A 20,704-nucleotide genomic window follows, 5' to 3' on the forward strand; every position below is an offset into this window, starting at 1 on the left:
TAATAAAAGAAAGAGAAGAGCTACTAAGATGATCCAAGGCCTGGAGACTAAAACATACGAAGAACGGCTGCGGGGATTTGGGTTTGGCTAATGTAGAGAAAAGAAGAATTTTTTGGGGGGGGGGGGGACACGATAGCAGCCTTCCAGTATTGGAGGGGCTGCCACAAAGAAAAGGAGGGGGTCAAACTATTCTCCAAAACAACAGAAGGCAGGAGAAGAAGAGACTGGACAGCCATCGGTCTGAAATGGTATACAGGGTCTCCTGCTTGAGCAGGGGGCTGGACTAGAAGACCTCCAAGGTCCCATTCAGCTCTATTCTGATTCTGAGGTGCCATGGGCAAGCTAGGGGAGGGGCCTCCCTCATCCCCAGACCATCTGCTGAAGAAGACATGGGCAACTTGGATGCTGTCCGGATTCCTTATTTACACGACTGGGAATCCAAGTCACCACAGGGACGATGTTGACATTTTGCTGAGCTTTAGCGCAGGGCTTTTCAACCAGCGGTACGGGTACCACCTGTGGTACATTGGCACCTGGCAGGTGCTACGTGACCATCCTAGAAAAGTGGTGGTGGGGGAGGGGAATGAGCTGAACCAGTGGCAGCACCGCACAGGCCTGAGCGAGAGACGGCTGGAGCTGCAGGGCTGTCGGGGCTCAGCGGAAGCGCCAGGATCAGCGCCGGGCTCCAGCTGGAGCTCAGTGCAGATCCTGGTGCTTCCGCTGAGCCCAGAAGAAGCGCCGATCAGCTGGAATGTTGCAGCATCTCCAGGGTCTTGTGATTCACATTCAGTTGCTTGGCAACTGATTCATATTTATGACGGTCACAGTGTCCCAGGGTCATGTGAAGGGACCAAAACCTGCTGCAACCACCCAGCAGAGGAGGGGGAAATAAAAGCCAAACACCCACCCACCCACACACACACCCCCGCTGCCAATCCTCAACAGAAATGCTCACAACAATGAAAACCTCGGACAGGAGGAAGAGCGCCGTGGGGCGGGCGGGCAGGTGTCTTGCTCGGCTGTGTCTTGGGGGGCACTTTTTTCAGGGCCATTGTAACTTGTAAGCGAACTGTTGTAAGTTGAGGACTACCTGTACTTCATCACTTTTTGCTTTTTTGGGGGGGGATCATCAAGTTTTTGACACCTTGCTAGGCGACTGGGGGTACTCAGATGTTGCCATATCCTAAAAGTGGCACAATGGGTGAAAAGGTTGAAAAGCCCTGCTCTAGAGAAACACACACACACACGCCGCACAAAAGACACCCGCTCTTCTCTTCGGCGTCAAGAGAACTGTCCTTCATACTTACTGGCTCAATCTTCAGCGCGTTTCGATAGCTCCCGAAAAAAGCGGCCTGGGCTTTGAGGAAAGCTCTGGCGACCCCATCCCCTGTGGTCATGGAGACCTTCTTCAACCGGCTCTTCAGTGAGGAAATCTGGGAGAAGAACAAGAAGGAGAAATCCTGAGGAGAAACTAAGCTTCAACAAGAATCTTGAAAACAGGACCTGTAACGACTTAACAAGACGACTTTTATAAATATAACGGAAACACAAGCTGATCAGAAAATACGTTAGATGTTGATGTTATTATTATATGCATAAATACCAAAAAGAAAAAAATCTGGGAGAAGAACAAGAAAGAGAAATCCTGAGGAGAAACTAAGCTTCAACAAGAATCTTGAAAACAGGACCTGTAACGACTTAACAAGACGACTTTTGTAAATATAATGGAAACACAAGCTGATCAGAAAATATGTTAGATGTTGATGTTATTATTATATGCATAAATACAAAAAAAATATGTTTACATTCAACTTGGTGTGCACTGAAAATATTAAGAATTATATTTATTTAATGTAGGCCAAAGGAGAATATTACTGGAAGAGGAGAGGATCGAGAAATAAATTGCCAATCAACATATTGATTAATTGTGGAAATTATCATTGATTGTTTTAAATATAGGAACCCAGACAACACACTATTCACCAAGCACTGAAGATTGTTATTGTAAAAAAATATAATTTATACACACAGACACACACAGACACACAGACACACACACACACACACACACACACACAAAAGGAAACCATGCAGGGGTTGTGTTGCGATTGATGGGAAGAAGCGAAATTTGATAGGGCTGGATATTCACTAAATGAATGGTTGGAAGCTTTTTTTTCTTTTAATTTAAAAAAAAATTGAATTTACATAGAGGATTCCCTTACTATGAATTAGGATAAAAATTATGAGTCACTAGAGGTATATATTATTCCCCACAGCAATGAGAAGCAGTGATGGTCCAACTGATTCTTTTTATCCGAAGAAGAGAATATATTTAATCTTGCTTCTGTTTTGAAATTGCTTCCGGATTTTGCGCTTGCCATGAAAAAGGAAAATGAAGTCTTGATTGTGTTTTTGCTAATTAGATAGGTTTATGGTTACTCATCGAATTTGCAGATGACACCACACTGTCAGGAGTAGCCAACACCGCAGAAGACAAATTCAGGATCAAAAAAGATCTTGACAAACTCAAACAATGAGCCCTATCCAACAAAATGAGTTTCAAAGAGGAGAAAAGCATAGTCTTACACTTAGGCAGAAAAAATCAAAGGTACAAGTACAGATTGGGTGAGACCTAGCTCAAAAACAGTAAATGTGAGAGGGACCTTGAAGTCCTAGTGGACAATCACTTGACTATGAGCCAGCCGTGTGCAGCAGCAACCCAAAAAGCTAATACAATCCTGGGATGTATAAACAGAGTCACAGAATCAAGATCACGCGAAGTACTAATACCGCTTTACAAAGCCCTAATAAGACCGCATCTTGAATACTGCAGCCAATTTGGGTCATCGTATCACAAAAAAAGATGTTGAGAGTTTGGAAAAATTTCAGAGAAGAGCAACTAAGATGATCCAAGGCCTAGAGGCTAAAACATACAAAGAACGGCTATGGGATTTGGGTCTGGCTAGTCTATGGAAAAGAAGAAATAGGGGGGACATGATAGCAATATTCCAGTATTTGAGGGGCTGCCCCAAGGCAGAGGGGGTCAGGTTGTTCACCAAAGCACCAGAGGGAAGGATGAGAAGAAGCAACCTGGAATTAAGGAAAAACTTCCTGACAGTGAGGACAATTAACCAGCGGAACAGCTGGCCTCCAGAAGACGTGGGCGCTCCATCACTGGAGATCTTTAAGAAGAGACTAGACAGTCACTTGTATAGGTTATCCTGCTTGAGCAGGGGGCTGGACTGGAAGACCTCCAAGGTCCCTTCCAGCTCTATTCCATTCCATTCTATTCTGAATTAAGGAGTTACTGGTGGAACAGCTTGCCTTCAGAAGTTGTAGGTGCTTCATCACTTGAGGTTTTTAAAAAGAATCTGGACAGCCATCTGTCTGAAAGGATATAGGATCTCCTGCTTGACTAGGGGGCTGGACTAGAAGACCTCCAAGTCCCTTCCAGTTCTATTCTGATTGATGGATGTATGGAATATACAACTTGTTTAAAAAGGTAAAGGTTCCCCCGCACATGCGTGCTAGTCATTTCCAACTCTAGGGGCTGGTGCTCATCTCTGTTTCAAAGCCGAAGAGCCAGCGCTTGTCCGAGGACGTCTCCGTGGTCATGTGGCCAGCGTGACTAGACGCCAGAGGCGCACGGAACGCTGTTACCTTCCCACCGTAGCGGTCCCTATTTTTCTACTTGCATTTTTACGTGCTTTCGAACTGCTAGGTTGGCAGAAGCTGGGACGAGTAACAGGTGCTCACTCTGCTACACGGCACTCGGGATTCGACCCACCAAACTGCCGACCTTCTGATCGACAAGCTCAGCGTCCTAACCCACTGAGCCACCATGTCCCACTACAACTTGTTTGGAGACCCCCATATCTATCTTCCCGAAAGCAAATTGTGCCTCAAATGGGCCCCTTTCCTTTAGACCAGCAAAGCAGGATGAAGTCTAGTAATGACTTCACAGGAGACGATCCTAACATGGTTCTCCCCCTTTTCTCATTAGAGCAGAGAGGGCTCAATTCCCACAGCCCCAATGCCAACGGTGCCCACCTGTCAACAGGTGCCACCCTTCACTCCTCAGGCATCCTCCAGGCTTCTCCGAAGCTCTTCCCACCTGTGCTTCAGAGGATGCTGCACTTAACCTTCACCGCCCTCTTCGTTTCATCCTGGAGGTGTTTAATTGCCTCTGATTCACAGAGCGGCACTTCAGGTGAACACAGCCTGATGGTCTCATTACCACTGACACAAAAGAACACTCCGTGACGGGAACTGAGCAACTCGCAGCTCGCACACTCGCTGACTTGGACAAATTCTCAAATTTGTGAGCAGAAGCCTCCGGGTTCCAAGTGTGCGTCTCCGATCCTCCGTGTTCCTCCCGAATCGCAAGAGTCTCCACAGTGGGTGTCTACTCCACCTTGGTCACCTTATGACGTCTGGACGTCAATTCCCCAGAATTCCTGGCTGGAGTATTCTGGGAGTTGAAGCCCACCCATCTTAAAGCGGCCGAGGTTGAGTAGATACACCATAAACACCACCTGATATTTAAGACAAACATTTCTCGCTATCTTCTCTGTTCCACCTTCATGCACCTAGACCTGGCGGCTAAGCACCGTTTCCTTGACTGAGCCGGCCGTGTGCGGCAGCAGCCAAAAAAGCTAATACAATCCCGGGTTGTATAAACAGAGGCATAGAATCAAGATCACGCAAGGTATTAGTACCACTTTATAAAACCCGAGTAAGGCCACACCTGGAATGCTGCAACCAGTTTTGGTCATCATATTGCAACAACAACAACAACAAAAGGTGTGGAGACTTTGGAGAAAAAGTACGGGTAGATGGTGGTTCCGTGGACAGCATTTGCAACAGATGAGAACCATGAGCTCTTCAAGGTTCCCTTATTTCCGTGGGACAGAGAAGAGTCCTGAAATCAACTTCCAGGCTCAAATTCTTGAGAATATGAGGTGTCAAAATCATCACGTTCTACATGTTCTACAAACGTTCATCACATTCTACACGTTCTACAAACTTGGCCCTTTGATGACTTGTGGGCTTCAACTCCCAGAATTCCTCAGCCAAGCACACATCTTCAAACTTGGCCCTTTGATGATTTGTGGGCTTCAACTCCCAGAATTCCTCAACCAGCATGCCTGGCTGAGGAATTCTGGGAGATGAAGTCCACAAGTCATCAAAGGGCCAAGTCTGAAGATCTCTGAGAGTCTGGATCCAACCCCGCAGTTTCATCAAAATGGCCGACTGAGGAATTCTGGAAGGTGAAGTCCACAAGTCATAAAAGGGCTACGTTTGAAGACCCCTGGTCTGGATCCAACCCCGCAGTTTCATCAAAATGGCCGACTGAGGAATTCTGGGAGTTGAAGTCCACCAGTCATCAAAGGGCCAAGTCGGAAGACCCCTGAGAGTCTGGATCCAAGCCCGCAGTTTCATCAAAATGGCCGACTGAGGAATTCTGGGAGTTGAAGTCCATCAGTCATAAAAGGGCCAAGTTGGAAGACCCCTGAGAGTCTGGATCCAAGCCCGCAGTTTCATCAAAATGGCCGACTGAGGAATTCTGGGAGTTGAAATCCACAAGTCATAAAAGGGCCAAGTCGGAAGACCCCTGAGAGTCTGGATCCAAGCCTGCAGTTTCATCAAAATGGCCGACTGAGGAATTCTGGGAGTTGAAGTCCACCAGTCATAAAAGGGCCAAGTTGGAAGACCCCTGAGAGTCTGGATCCAAGCCCGCAGTTTCATCAAAATGGCCAACTGAGGAATTCTGGGAGTTGAAGTCCACCAGTCATAAAAGGGCCAAGTCGGAAGACCCCTGAGAGTCTGGATCCAAGCCTGCAGTTTCATCAAAATGGCCGACTGAGGAATTCTGGGAGTTGAAGTCCACCAGTCATAAAAGGGCCAAGTTGGAAGACCCCTGAGAGTCTGGATCCAAGCCCGCAGTTTCATCAAAATGGCCGACTGAGGAATTCTGGGAGTTGAAGTCCATCAGTCATAAAAGGGCCAAGTTGGAAGACCCCTGAGAGTCTGGTTCCAAGCCCGCAGTTTCATCAAAATGGCCGACTGAGGAATTCTGGGAGTTGAAATCCACAAGTCATAAAAGGGCCAAGTCGGAAGACCCCTGAGAGTCTGGATCCAAGCCTGCAGTTTCATCAAAATGGCCGACTGAGGAATTCTGGGAGTTGAAGTCCACCAGTCATAAAAGGGCCAAGTTGGAAGACCCCTGAGAGTCTGGATCCAAGCCCGCAGTTTCATCAAAATGGCCAACTGAGGAATTCTGGGAGTTGAAGTCCACCAGTCATAAAAGGGCCAAGTTGGAAGACCCGTCTTCTACACTCTTGGGAAAATTGTCCACAAGTCAACATGCTCGCCAAGCTGTCCTTGCAAGATGGCAGGGTCCCTACCGCCACCGTGCCCTCAGTGTGGACGATAGCCTCACAAGGAAGGAACAGCTTCTTCCCCAGAGCCGTCGCAGAGACACACAACCGGGATTGTGTGTCTAAAGAACATGTCTATGCTCTTGGCAGTTCGGGATGAAAGGTCAGATTTAAGCTATCACCATGTTTCAAAAAGCGATCTGTGCAGCGCGGCATAATGAAATGGTTCACTAAAGGTACGAGAGGAATTTATTTTAATTAGATCCGTGGCTTTTGAGTTGTCAACATGAATAAAAAGCAAGGGGGAAAAAGACCGAACTTGCAAAACGCGGTATCAAAAGAAGGGCAGAGGGACCGGGGGTGGTGGTGGAAGGAAGCCTCCTTCAAGGCAAGCGGCTGTTGAGAAGTGGGGGCGAACAAGGGCCGAATTAAAAATAAATAAAAATTACAAACTTTGTGCTCAACCGATTTAAAACAACAACAACAACAAAACCCAGCGAGGGATGAGAGAAATCAAGTCTTTGATGGTGTCCTTCTCCAAAAGAAGGGGAAGATGGCCAAATCAACCAGAAGCGAAAAAGATGCTTCACAAAGCAGCAAACAATTATCGCGAGCCAATTAGCTTTTTTTTTTTCACAAGATGGGAGGGCTGTAACATGGTGATGGGCTGGAATAAAGGCTGCCTTGCAGAGCTTGGCGGCGGCCCTGACATCCTTCTACCAACACAGTTCCACCTTGGTGAACTTCCTGACGCAAATCCTCTACGAGCCAGCAGTGTTGCAGCCCTTGCCAAAAAGGCTAATACAATCCTGGGTTGTATAAACGGAGGCATAGAATCAAGATCACGCGAAGTATTGGTACCGCTTTATAAAACCCTAGTAAGGCCACACCTGGAATCCTGCAGCCAATTTGGGTCACCGTACTGCAAAAAAGATGCTGAGATCTTAGAAAAAATTCAGAGGAGAGCAACTAAGATGATCAAACATACGAAGAATAGTTGCAACGAATTGGGAATCGCCAGTCAAGAGAAAAGGGACTAGGTGGGACATGATAGCAGTCTTCCAATCTCTCAGGGGCTGCCCCAAAGGAGAAGGGGTCAAATTATTCTCCAAGGCGCCTGAAGGCAGGGCAAGAAACAACGGATGGAAACAAATCAAGGAGAGAAGCAACCTGGAATTAAGGAGAAACTTCCTGACAGTGAGGACAACTAACCAGTGGAACAACCTGCCTCCAGAAGCTGTGAATACTCCAACACTGGAAGTTTTTAAGAAGAGACTGGGCAGCCATTTGTCTGAAATGGGATAGGGTTTCCTGCCTGAGCAGGGGGTTGGACTGCATGACCTCCAAGGTCCTTTCCAACCTCCTCCTCCTCCTCCTCCTCCTCCTCCTCCTCCTCCTCCTCCTCCTTCATCTTCTTCTTCTTCTTCCTACTACTACTCCTACTACTACTACTACTGCAACCCTGCGTCCTCCCCTAGAGGGAGGCTGCTAGGTTTTCATCCAGCTCAAAGAAGTCTTTGTTGATCAGTTGTGCAGTATTTCAATATTTGAGGGGCTGCCACAAAGAAGAGGGGGGGGGTCAAGCTATTCTCCAAAGGGCCCGAAGGCAAGACAAGAAACAACGGATGGAAACAAATCAAAGAGACAAGCAACCTGGAACTAAGGAGAAACTTCCTGACAGTGAGGACAATTAACCAGTGGAACAGCTTGCCACCAGACCCTTCCCTCATCCGATCCTGGCAAGCCACTTTTACCAAATACGAATAAAAAGATCCAGGAAGAAAACTAAGTGTACTCACTATATCATTTGGGAGGCTTTGCAGGTCATCAAACGGGGTTTCCAATGTGTTAGTGTCCACGTTCAGGATGACCACGTCATCCAGAGAACTATTTCTGACTTTCTGGAAAGGAAATAGAGAGACGCAAGTGATTTATTTATGCCCCAAACTCAAGAGGTCCCTGTCGTTCAGCTTTTTTTCCCCAAAATTCAGTTGTCTCCCAATTTTCCCATCCCCAAATGCACGTAGGAATCTTTCCAAACACCCGACCTGGAGATTCCTAGCTTAGCTATATTTTTGTTTCTTAAAAAATCTGAACAAGCAACCAAGTGGTTTCCTTTTGCTTGTAGTCACGTTCGTCTAGATGTGTCCTCCAAAGGGCTTTATTACATGTCTGGATACCAAATTCACGATGACTTCTCAAGTCTTCCACAAAAATTTAACACTCAAATGTGGCACCTAGAATTAAGGCCTGAATGGCCTATTTGAGTAGGCCCTTGTTCGTGGATCGTCAACGAGCGAAATTTAACAACTGAAAGAATGATCTTGTCTCTTGAATTGTTACCAAAAAGCCTCCCCCGCTTTTTGTAATCTGAGTTGTTGAACTCTGTGCCATGCGGAGGCCAACAGCAGATCTGAAATAAACCCGTCCTTCTTTGCTCAGGAATATTTTCCAGAGAGCAGGACTTCAGCCTTACTTTACTACTACACGAGTAGATTGAAATAAATGCCCATCTCTCAAAGCAGATAACGGTCCTTAAAATTGACGCCAGTGATGTATCTTCTTTGACAAAGGGATAAAACATGTCTTTTGGCTCTTAGGGGCATCAATGAGGACTTGTCCCCTTGACAAAACAACAACAACAACAAAGTGGCACCCTCAATTAATCAACCCAACTAGAGTTTATCGACTGTTCCAATTCTGCAGTCCTTTCCAGTCCGCAGAATGAATGCTTTGAGGAAAAGCCGAGAGCACGCTTTCAATCTTTGAGCAGTTCTTCTGCAAGATTTGCAAAAAAGCAAACACCCTTTTAGGAGTGCATCGGTCCCCGTATGATTTCGCAAACATCCCAAACAGGGCTGTGGAAACCTGCAAGCTACAGAGAAGTTGCAAGCAACAACAACGTATTGATCTGGTGGTTCACGAGGGGATAAGAGACCGGATATCTCCTTTTACGATTCTGTAAGGAAAGCTTTAATTAAAATCACTCTCTGATTTACAGTCTGAAATAGCTACTTCACAGACTGGGCTGTACGTGTCCTTTGACCTCTGCACCCTTTGATCCAAGGGCAGCAGTTAGCCTGTCTTCCGCCCACTCACCTCGACTCCTCCCATGCTTTTTCCACCAGCCGACCAATTTTGACAATGAGAAGATATTCTTATCTTAAGATGCCTCCACATTTTATTGGTGGCTAACATAGGGACATGGCTGTGAAAGTTGGACCATAAGGAAGGCTGAGCACCAAAGAATGGAGGTCTTTGAGCTATGGTGCTGGAGAAGACTCCTGCAAGTCCCTTGGACTGCAAGGTGTTCAAACCAGTCAGTCCTAGAGGAGGTCAACCCTGACTGCTCTTTAGAAGGCCAGGCCCTGAAGTTGAAACTCAAATACTTTGGCCACCTAATCAGAAGGAAGGACTCACTAATGCTCACTAAGGACTAATGCTGGGAAAGGTTGAGGGCAAGAGAAGAAGGGGACGACAGAGAATGAGGTGGGTGAATGGAGTCACTGAAGCAGGAGGTGTGAGCTTCAATGGACTCCAGAAGATGGTAGAGGACAGGAAGGCCTAGAGGAACATTGTCCGTGGGGTGGCGATGGGTCGGACACGACTTCGCAGCTAACAACAACAAACATAGGGACATATTCCCTTGAAGCTGATCTAAAATCACAAATGGCCCTGAAGGACATCTTTGAAACTCCAGAATGACAGTTTGGTCTATAGACTTTATAGCCTGGCAGCAATCAATCCCCAAGGAGAAGTGGCTTCAGCTTCAGTTGAAGATGAAACCCTAGCAATTTTTTTCCACACACCGGATCAGGGGTGCACAACTGCCAAATATTTGAAAACTGGGAGAAATACTGATGCAGCCTTCCAGAACTCAGCTCTGGTCCATGAAAAATGTCTGATTCGAAAGACGCTGGTTGATCATCTCAAGGGTTCCCAGATCCTATGAGGCCTTCTCCAAAGTGGTAGCCTGGATGTATAGAAAGTGTATCTCCTGCTAATTCTGGAGACCATGTTCTCAACAAAAGTTGGAAGATGATGTATGTAGACCAGGGCTCTTCAAACTTGGCCCTCTTATGACTTGTGGACTTCAAGTCCCAGAATTCCTCAGCCAGACACGCTGGCTGAGGAATTCTGGGAGTTGAAATCCACATCATAAAAGGGTCATAGTTCCCTCACGCTGGCTGAGGAATTCTGGGACTTGAAGTCCACAAGTCATAAAAGGGGCAAGTGTGAAGACCCCTGAGGTAGACCCTTGCTTGAAAAGTGTTTGTAACCCTGTCAGAACATCCTTCATGTCTACTCTCAACTGCAACATCTTCTAAAGCAGTGTTGGTCAAAAAAAAATGTTACAATAAGCAACAAATCCTCTAAAATAATGTTTGGAGCTCAACCCTGCTGATTCATCCCACAATCAGCTGTTAGCTGTTCTCTGACTTAGATCTGAATTCTCCGCCAGACGTTCGGCAGGTTCTCAGGTGTGGGGAAAGCAAGTGAGAAATCTACTGAAAGATCTTCTGAGGTCCAAGGCCCAGAAGATTTCCATCAACCAGGAAAGTGAGTAAGACCTTTACTTCTTGAGGCCCACAAAGGAGCGCCTGAACTGATTTTGGCTCCAGCCGTGAAAACGGCAAAGGAGAGGGAGCAAGGATCAGGGCGAGATGCTCTGATTATCTTATCTGCTGGCAATTTAACAGAGCTTATCCTTCTGTTTCCGGAATTTGAATGGCTAGTGCCGTAGAAAAAGTCTTCCATTATTCATACCACAGAACCCTCCATCTGTCTTGTGCGTTGCCTTACGAACTCTCTGGCTCCTTTGAAGTTGCTTAAAGAGAAGGCTAAAATAGAAATCCTACGCTGAATGAATGATAAGGTGATGACAGAGAACTTGGGAAGGAAGGAATCGTGAAAAATTCGGAAGACCCCCCCACTTTTGAGAAACAGAGGTGGGTTTTTAAATCAGAAACCAGGTCTCTGGACCAACAAACACCCCCCCCCTCAATAACTTTATCTTAGTGGAGAGTTTTCCAATTATACCAAATTAGACCCAACAAACTATGGATAGGTTTCATATTTATGATGATTAGGGGACTGGAAGCTAAAACATACCAAGAACGGTTGCTGGAATTGGGTATGTCTAGTTTAATGAAGAGAAGGGCGAGGGGTGACACGATAGCAGCGTTCCAGTATCTCAGGGGCTGCCCCAAAGAAGAGGAAGTCAAGCTATTCTCCAAAGCCCCTGAAGGCAGGACAAGAAGCAACGGATGGAAACTAACCAAGGAGAGAAGCAACCTAGAACTAAGGAGAAACTTGCTGACAGTTAGAACAATTAACCAGTGGAACTACCTGCCTCCAGAAGCAGTGAATGCTCCAACACTGGAAGTTGTTAAGAAGAGATTAAACAACCATTTGTCTGAAATGGTATAGGGCTTCATGACTGAGCAGGAGGGTTGGACTAGATGACCTCCAAGGTCCTTTCCAACTTTATCATCATCATCATCATCATCATCATCATCATTATTATTCTCAAGGAACAGTCTATCTGTATCACAATCCAAATCCTACATTTTCCTGCAGTATAACTGATTGACAGAGTTGGAAGGGACCTTGAAGGTCATCTAGTCCAGCCCCCTGCTCAAGCAGGAAACCCTCTATCCTTTCAGACAAATGGCTGTCCAATATCTTCTTAGAAACCTCCAGTGTTGGAGCATTCATAACTTCTGGAGGCAAGTCGTTCCGCTGGTTTATTGTTCTCGCTGTCAGGAAATTCCTCCTTAGTTCTAGGTTGCTTCTCTTCTTGGTTAGTTTCCATCCGTTGCTTCTTGTCCTGCCTTCAGGTGCTTTGGAGAAGAAGCTTGACTCCCTCTTCTTTGGGGCAGCCCCTCAAATATTGGAAGACTGCACGACTCCTTCATGTCATTAAACTAGACCAGGGGTGTCAAACTCAATTTCATTGAGGGCCGCATCAGCATTGCGATTGCCCTCAGGGGGCCGGGTGGGTGTGGCCAGGGTGGGTGTGGCCTACTGGGTGGGCGTGGCTAGAGTGCGTATGACCTACTGGGTGAGCATGCCTATGGGGGCCTGGGCAGGAGTGGGACAGATCTGAGGGTCTCTGGCAGGAGGAGGGTCTCTGGGCCAGGGCCAAGGCAGTGGGGGCCATTCCCTCACTGTTTCCAGGATGGCTTCACGGGCCGCATGAAACCACTTCGCGGGCCGGATCCGGCCCCCCGGGCCTTGTGTTTGACATGTCTGAACTAGACCTACCCAATTCCTGCAACCCGTTCTTCGGATGTTTTAGCTTTCCCCTCTCCTAATCATCTTCGTTGCTCTTCTCTGCATTCTTGCCAGTCTCCTACAATTTCTCGTATCTTCCCCACCCCCTCAAATGCCTGAAATGGTTTATAGCTGAAGAGGAAATAGCTGATGGGTGCCTGAAGGGTACTGAAAAAGTTTCTGCCAGGAATGTCTGTATCACATTGAGAGGATAGGTTTATGACACTTCAAACCCCAGTTTCCAGGCTGCACAGGCCAAAGGGACTTACCTCTATCAGGCTTAAGTGTACTCCTATGAGGTAAGGCATCGGAGCGCTGGAAGGAAAGAGGAAAGGTTGCTTGAATCCGACGGAGACAGAAATTAAGAATATTAGAAGCCAGAGTCAGTTTGACCAGGAGGACACGGCCCGTGCTCACTTTACTTCTCTGGAGGATTCATTTGATTCCCAGATATGTTGAAACGAACCAAAACAGGTTCTGTTCCTCTTTTAATAATCAAAGACGTGTGATCGTCGCATCGATTTGATATGTGATCCCACATCAAATTTGATTTTCAAGTTTCTTGAAGGGGTGTGCGTGTGTGGGGGGGTGGTCTTCCCGACCCTTTAAAAGTTTTGTTTTGTTTTTTGGCATGTCCACCACATAAGGTAGAATGTTCCTTCTGCCTATTGCCGTTTGCAGCATTCATGGCTATATAATTTGTCTATATAGGTGGTTCAGTGGGTTAGGACGCTGAGCTTGTCGATCAGAAGGTCGGCAGTTTGGCGAGTTGAATCCCGAATGCTGCGTAGCAGAGTGAGCGCCTGTTACTCGTCCCAGCTTCTGCCAACCTAGCAGTTCGAAAGCACGTAAAAAGGCAAGTAGAAAAATAGGGACCACTCCGGTGGGAAGGTAGCAGCGTTCCGTGCGCGTTTGGCGTCTAGTCATGCCGGCCACATGACCACGGAGACGTCCTCGGACAAGCGCTGGCTCTTCGGCTTTGAAACGGAGATGAGCACCGGCCCCTAGAGTCGGAAACGACTAGCACGCATGTGCGGGGGAACCTTTGCCTTTTTTAATTTGTCTATTGTGGCAATCACTGACGGAGCTAGGGGCCACCCCTAAAATATTTCTGTTTTCTCTTCGACGGTGGTTTGGGAATCGAAGAGCAAGGAAAAGGTGCTGGAGGAAGCCATTGTGGGGCGCTTAAGCTCTTGGAAATCAACTGCTCTTATAAAATCACGTCGGCGCCAAATCAAACTGTTCCCCCCACCCCTCCGCCAGCCTGAAGCTGTCACCTAAATTAAATTGTAAACTAGAACAGCCAGCAAACTCAGGAGAAGAAAGCCTTGTGGTGGCTTCACGCACATCTGGAAATGAGCGTCCCTTTGCAGGTTAACCTGGTAAAAGACTTTGCGCCAGAAGATTGCACCCATTATCCACTGGAGTTGCGGAAAGAGGGAAACAGCTAACTACAGGCCTGCGGGGTGTGTGTGTGTGTGTGTGTGTGAAATTGCTTTGAGAAGAGGGAACGAACGGCAGCTCCCCTCTTCCAAGAAGGATGCAGAATTTCTACTCCTTGCTTCCTGTTGGTTCGCATTTGCCTGTCCCTTCTCTCTGAGATTTTAATGATCAGAATTCGATGGCGCCTTTAAGTGCACGGCGGCATCGTCTCAGGTATAAAAGCCATGCCAGATCAATGGGAGCCGAGAGAGCGGTAAGTCATTTGTTCAGCGGCAGAAAACTTCAGGCTGCTTGCAGCAAGCAGCTGACGGGGGAAGACGTCAGCTTCTCTCCAAGCACTTGCCGACGACGTGTCCCTAATTAAGTAGGTTCGGCCAAAAAAACCAACAACCCGACAGCAGCGCTGCTGCAGCTTCTTCGGCAGTGTGGAGACTAGCGAGGTCTAAAAACTCAGCAGTAAGTCTTAAAAGGCTGGAAATGTCTCGTCCGGAGAACTCCAGCAAAGCTTGGTGATCAAGAAGTACAGGCAGGGATCACGGTTGTGTAAAACCGGTAAAATCTGCCCTTTGCTGGGGCATCCAGAAGAACTTATTTATTTGAGCAATCTGGCCTGGTTTGATGGGTTAAGGGTTGGGGTTTTAACATGGTTTTTAATTACTGTTTATATCGGGCATAATATTTAATTGTTTTTAACTTTTGTACTTCGTTTTTAATATTTATTGTCCTGTACACCGCCCTGAGTCCTTCGGGAGAAGGGCGGTATAAAAATTTAATAAATATAAACATAAACAACCTGTCACAAGCGGGGAAGGTAGGGGGAAGACGACGACGAAGAAGACAGGAGAAACTGTAAAACTTAATTAACTGCTTTGTGTGGATCCCTCAGTCTTCTCAATTAATCAAGGCGCGCAATTGGGGACCGGGAAATATTTAATAGGGATGTCAGAATCAAAAGCGTCTAAAATATTGCAAAATGCCCCGGGGCTCGGAGGGATGGGGGAAGAACTGAAGTGAGTCCCCAATCCCCCAACCCAGATTTTCTATTGACAAGGAGAGGGAATATCGCCGTTGCAGAAGACATATGTTGCTAGCATCCGTCCCGTCCCGACCCACGCGCCTGCCCTGGCAGATTCAGCATGACAGTGTCTCTGAAAGTGCCACCCGAGTCTTGCACCTGGTGGTCTCTGGTGTGGAATGGGACAATTCACCACGGCCAACTCACCACCGCCAATTCGCCACAGGACAGCTTGCCACGGCCAATTCGTCACAGTCAATTCACCACGAGCGATTCACCACGGCCAACTGACCACGGCCAATTCGCCACAGCATAACTCGCCACGGCCAATTCGTCACAGTCAATTCACCACGGCCAACTGACCACGGCCAATTCACCACGGCAGCTCGCCACGGACAATTTGCAAACGGACAATTTGCGATGGCCAACTCACTACGGGACAACTCACTGTGGGACAATTCAACAATTCAATTTAATTAGTCAAAAGTTAAACAAATATTTTTTTTGTATTTTTGTCATTCACGTTTCATTTAGTCCCTCCTTTGGCATCCTTTCTTTAAGGATTGATTATGTGCTGCTATTTCCTTGATATTAGTGTAACTCTTGTTCCGTGGTGAATTGTCTCATGGTAAGTTGACCGTGATGAGTTGGGTATGGCAAGTCGTTGTATGACTCCATCTGGTGTACAGGCAGTCCTCGACTTACAACAGTTCATTTAATGACCATTGAAAGTTACAATGTCACTGAAAAAGGTGACTTATGGCCGTGATCAAAATTCAGATGCTTGGCTACTGCTTCACACTTACGACCTTTGCTGTGTCCCAAGGTCACGTGATCCCCTTTTGTGGCCTTCTGACACACAAAGTCAATGGGGAAGCCAGATTCACTTAACAACCGGGTTACTAACTTATCAACTGCAGGTGACTCGCTTAACAGCTGCAGCAAGGAAGGTCATAAGATGAGCCAAAACTCACTTAACAGATGTCTCACTTAACAACAGAAATTTTGGGCTTAATTGCGGTCGTAAGTCAAAAACTCCCTGTAGCTCCTCTCCAATTCTGCCACCCTCTCCCAGTTAACCTGAGCTTAAGCCCCTTCATTCAAGAAATTGAAGATTCTGCCCTGTTGGGCCTCTTGATGCTCTTGAGGTTGGGCTTTCCGAGTCCAAGAGCTGGTTACATTTGGGGGAACGTCAGAGCTGGAGAACCCTGACCTCAACACTGGCTTGCAGGTGTTAGTTGAAGCTCCACGGTTTGCATTGATTTCAAAGAGCTTGGTCTTGAAAATCAGAGCGAAAAAAGGCCCACCCCAATAAGCCCACCCCAAAACACTAGAAAGAGAAGAGAAGAGAAGAGAAGAGAAGAGAAGAGAAGAGAAGAGAAGAGAAGAGAAGAGAAGAGAAGATGAAACAGAGAAGAACAGAATGGAATGAGAAATGAATAGAACAGAACAGAACAGAACAGAATAGAATAATAACTTTGTCCCTTTAAATGTACACTAATCAGCATACATTAAAATGAGATTTCTTTGCATACAACTCTCAAAGGGTAACCACCTCCAATATGCACTGCATAAACAAACAAACAAATAAATATTATGCATATACCCACATGCACCCACATATGTGGCCCAGAGAAAGAACACTGTCAGGTTCGGATGCATACATATACATGGCAAGAAAAATGAATCTTGCGAATTTACTGGACGGATGGCATAGGGAACAGAGCTGTTACGGAATCTGGTAGTCCTGCTATAAATCCTTCAAAACCTCCTCCCAGAGGGGAGTAACAGAAACAGACCATGAAGTGGGTGTTTGGGGGGGTCTTTAACAATCCTTTGAGCTCTAAGCACATATAAGTGCTTATAAGCAGCATCCTGAATAATGGGAACAGGGCTTCCTATAATCTTCTCCGCTGTCCTCACCACCCTCTGCCTGGACCTTCTATCTGAGGCTCTCCTAGCACCAAACCAGACAGTGACGTGGTTTGTTAAGATGCTCTCAATGGGCCCTCTGTGAAAAGTGGCCAGGACAGGAGGAGAAAGCAGCCGTAGGTTAAAACTGGAGGACTGAACTGATGCAAACTTCCTAAAGTCTCAAAATACAAGCATTTGGGAACTATTTGCAGTTCTACAGTTCTTTCCCGGTGATCTAATGTCTCAAATTATCCCAAGAGTATCAAATGACCATTAAGTATCACCAGGAAACTCCGGAACGGGGTGGGCTGAAAAACAGCCAAAGTCCAGTTGCAAAACAATCACAATTTCCCCCATTCCTTTGCCACCTGCTTCCTCTCTTGCGCTTCACAAGACACAACTGGATCACAGCTGCAACCTTCCCCCTCCCCCGCTCCCCAAATACCGACTCGATGTTTACATTTTAAACTCATAAGCAAATTAAAAAAAGCAGAACCTGGGATCGTAATCCCCGGGTCGTCTTCTTTCATTCCACCTCTCCAAAATCTGAGCGGGAAGGACGGAGGAGTTTGGGGGGAACAAAAAAAGATCCTTTTCATTTCCAAAATTGAGACAGCTATTTCAGGTGGGGTGGGTGGGAGGAGGGCATGTATTTAAGCTACACAAACTAGGGCTAAATTGATTTATCCAGGCAATTATCACGTACAATTACTATTCTAATTGAAGTTCACATCAGCCTACCCTAGTCAGTTACGTTGGCAAAAGGGCAATTAATTTCTTCCCGCTAATTACAGCTATTTTTTTGGGGGGGGCGTTGTCATTCTAAGCTACATTCCTAAACTGATCATTTTGATTTTCCTCCCTCCCATCCTGGTGTTTCCCCCTCTTCCAGAACGTTTTTTGGGGACACAGCCCCCATCCTGGAGAAAAATTCTAAGGGTGGTTCCATGTGCATCTGAATGTGTTTCCACGTGCCATTTCTTAGCTTTCTCCTTTTCGATTTTTTACTTCACCGTTAATAATAATAAAAATAATAATAATAATAATAATAATAATAATAATAATAATAATAATAAGAAGAAGAAGAAGAAGAAGAAGAAGAAGAAGAAGAAGAAGAAGAAGAAGAAGAAGAAGAAGGTTGTTGGAAAGGACCTTGGAGGTCATCTAGTCCAACCCCCTGCTCAGGCAGGAAACCCTATACCATTTTAGACAAATGGCTGTCCAGTCTTTTCTTAAAACTTGCAGTGTTGGAGCATTCACAGCTTCTGGAGGCAGGTTAATAATAATAATAATAATAATAATAATAATAATAATAATAATAATAATAATAATAATAATAATAATAATAATGAGGAGGAGGAGGAGGAGGAGGAGGTGGTTGGAAAGGACCTTGGAGGTCTTCTAGTCCAACCCCCTGGAATGGAATAGAATAGAATTGAACAGAGAATAGAATAGAATAGAATAGAATAGAATAGAATAGAATAGAATAGAATAGAATAGAATAGAATGGAATGGAATGGAATGGAATGGAATGGAATGGAATGGAATGGAATGGAATGGAATAGAATAGAATATGGAATATGGAATATGGAATAGAATAGAATAGAATAGAATAGAATAGAATAGAATAGAATAGAATAGAATAGAATAGAATAGAATAGAATAGAATAGAATAGAATAGAATAGAATAGAATAGAATAGAATAGAATAGAATAGAATAGAATAGAATAGAAAGAGAAAGAGAAAGAGAACAGAATAGTTGAAAGGGACCTTGGAGGTCTTCTAGTCCAACCCCCTGCTCAGTCAGGAAACCCTTTCCTATTTCAGACAAGTGGTTGTCCAGTCTCTTCTTAAAAACGTCCAGTGTTGGAGCATTCACCACCTCTGGAGGCAGGTCGTTCCACTGGTTAATTGTTCTAACTGTCAGGAAGTTTCTCCTTAGTTCCAGGTTGCTTCTCTCCTTGACTAGTTTCCATCCGTTGCTTCTTGTCCTGCCTCTTCTTTGTGGCAGCCCCTGAGATATTGGAACACTGCTATCATATCATGTTATAGCTAGTTCTCAAGTTACAACAGCTCGTTTAGTGGCCGTTCAAAGTTACCACGGCACAGAAAGAGCGACTTACGATCATTTCTCACACTGAACGACCTTAGCCAATTTCCTCACGGTCATGTGATCCAAGTTTCAGACGTTTGGCATCCGACTCGTAGTTATGACGTTTGCAACGTTCCAGGTCACGCAATTATTCCCTCTGGCGATCTTTCAGCAAGCAAATTTCAAAGGGGGGTGGGTGGGAGAGCTGGATTCACTTAACGACCGTGTCACTGATTTTAACAACGACAGTGATTCGTTTGAAACTGCGCCAAGAAAGGTGGTAAAATTCATTTAACAACTGTCCCACTTAGCCACAGAAAATTTGGACTCCGTTGTGGACTTACTGTGGGAGGGACCTTGAAGTCCTAGTGAACAATCGCTTAGAGACGAGCCCGCCGTGTGTGGCAGCAGCCAAAAAAGCTAACACGATCCTTGGTTGTATAAACAGAGGTGGAGCAGTGGGCTAATGCCTCCTTAAGTCACACCAGCTGCCTGCAATTAGTGCAGGTTCGAGTCCCACCAGGCTCAAGGTTGACTCAGCCTTCCATCCTTCCGAGGTAGGTAAAATGAGGACCCAGATTGTTGGGGGCAATAAGCTGACTTTGTAATAATGCCGCTTAGGGTGTGTGTGAAAGCCCTAATAAGCAGGCATATACATAGAATGAAGGCTACTGCTAAGCTTGTAAACTGCCCTGAGTCTTTGGAGAAGGGCGGGATATAAATGGAATTAAAATAAAAAATAAGAATAAAATAAGAATCAAAATCACGTGAAGTATTAGTACCGCTTTATAAATTCTCTAGTAAGGCCACACCTGGAATCCTACATCCAGTTTTTGGTCACCGTGTTACAAAAAAGATGTTGAGACTTTGGGGGAAAAAGTGCAGAGAAGAGCAACTGAGATGATTAAAGGCCTGGAGACTAAAACATATGAAGTACGGCTGCAGGACTTGGGAATGGCCAGTCTAGAGAAAAGAAGGACTGGGGGGGCGGGGGGGGGCGGATAGCAGGATTCCAGTGTTTGAGGGGTTGCCACAAAGAACAGGGGCTCAAATTATTTCCCAAAGCACCAGAAGGCAGGACAAGAAAGAACAGATGGAAACTCAGCAAGGAGAGAAGCAACCTGGAATTAAGGAGAAACTTCCTTAACAATGAGGACAATTAACCAGTGGAACAGCTTGCCACCAGAAGTCGTAGGGGCTCCATCCCTGGAGGTTTTTAAGAAGAGACTGGACAGTCACTTGTCTGAAATGGCGTAGGTTCTCCTGCTTGAGCAGGGGGCTGGACTAGAAGACCTCCAAGGTCCCTTCCAGTTCTATTCTGATTCTGACTTTCTGGATGTGTTGTTTTTAATGGTTTGATCGTTTCCGAACTCTAAGCCGCCCAGTGTTGCTGGGTTGGAGTTGAGCGGCTCTAAAAAAAGAAAAGAAAAAAAAAGAGTTAAATAAACGACATAAATCTGGGGAAGAGTCTCTCCGTGTGCTAAAACACGGTCCGTTCTGTCTCTGAGGACCCAGACTGTTGGGGGCAATTAAGCTGACTTTGTAATAATGCCGCTTTGGGGGGGGGGGCGAAAGCCCTAATAA

General features: G+C 45.9%; 1 protein-coding gene across 1 annotated transcript in view; it reads right to left on the reverse strand.

Moving 5' to 3' along the window:
* The window catches only part of DENND1A (DENN domain containing 1A), a gene marked incomplete at its 5' end in the record, with an annotated part of 134,557 nt that overhangs the window by 64,995 nt on the left and 48,858 nt on the right, over positions 1–20,704 (reverse strand). The window contains 3 exons of the mRNA XM_083374866.1: positions 1,308–1,433; positions 8,180–8,281; positions 12,926–12,971. Of these exons, the coding sequence (XP_083230992.1) occupies positions 1,308–1,433; positions 8,180–8,281; positions 12,926–12,971 (274 nt within the window). The remainder of the gene's footprint in view (positions 1–1,307; positions 1,434–8,179; positions 8,282–12,925; positions 12,972–20,704) is intronic.

The sequence above is a fragment of the Vipera ursinii genome (genome assembly GCF_947247035.1).
Source record: "Vipera ursinii genome assembly, chromosome: 16".
Lineage (NCBI taxonomy): Eukaryota > Metazoa > Chordata > Lepidosauria > Squamata > Viperidae > Vipera > Vipera ursinii.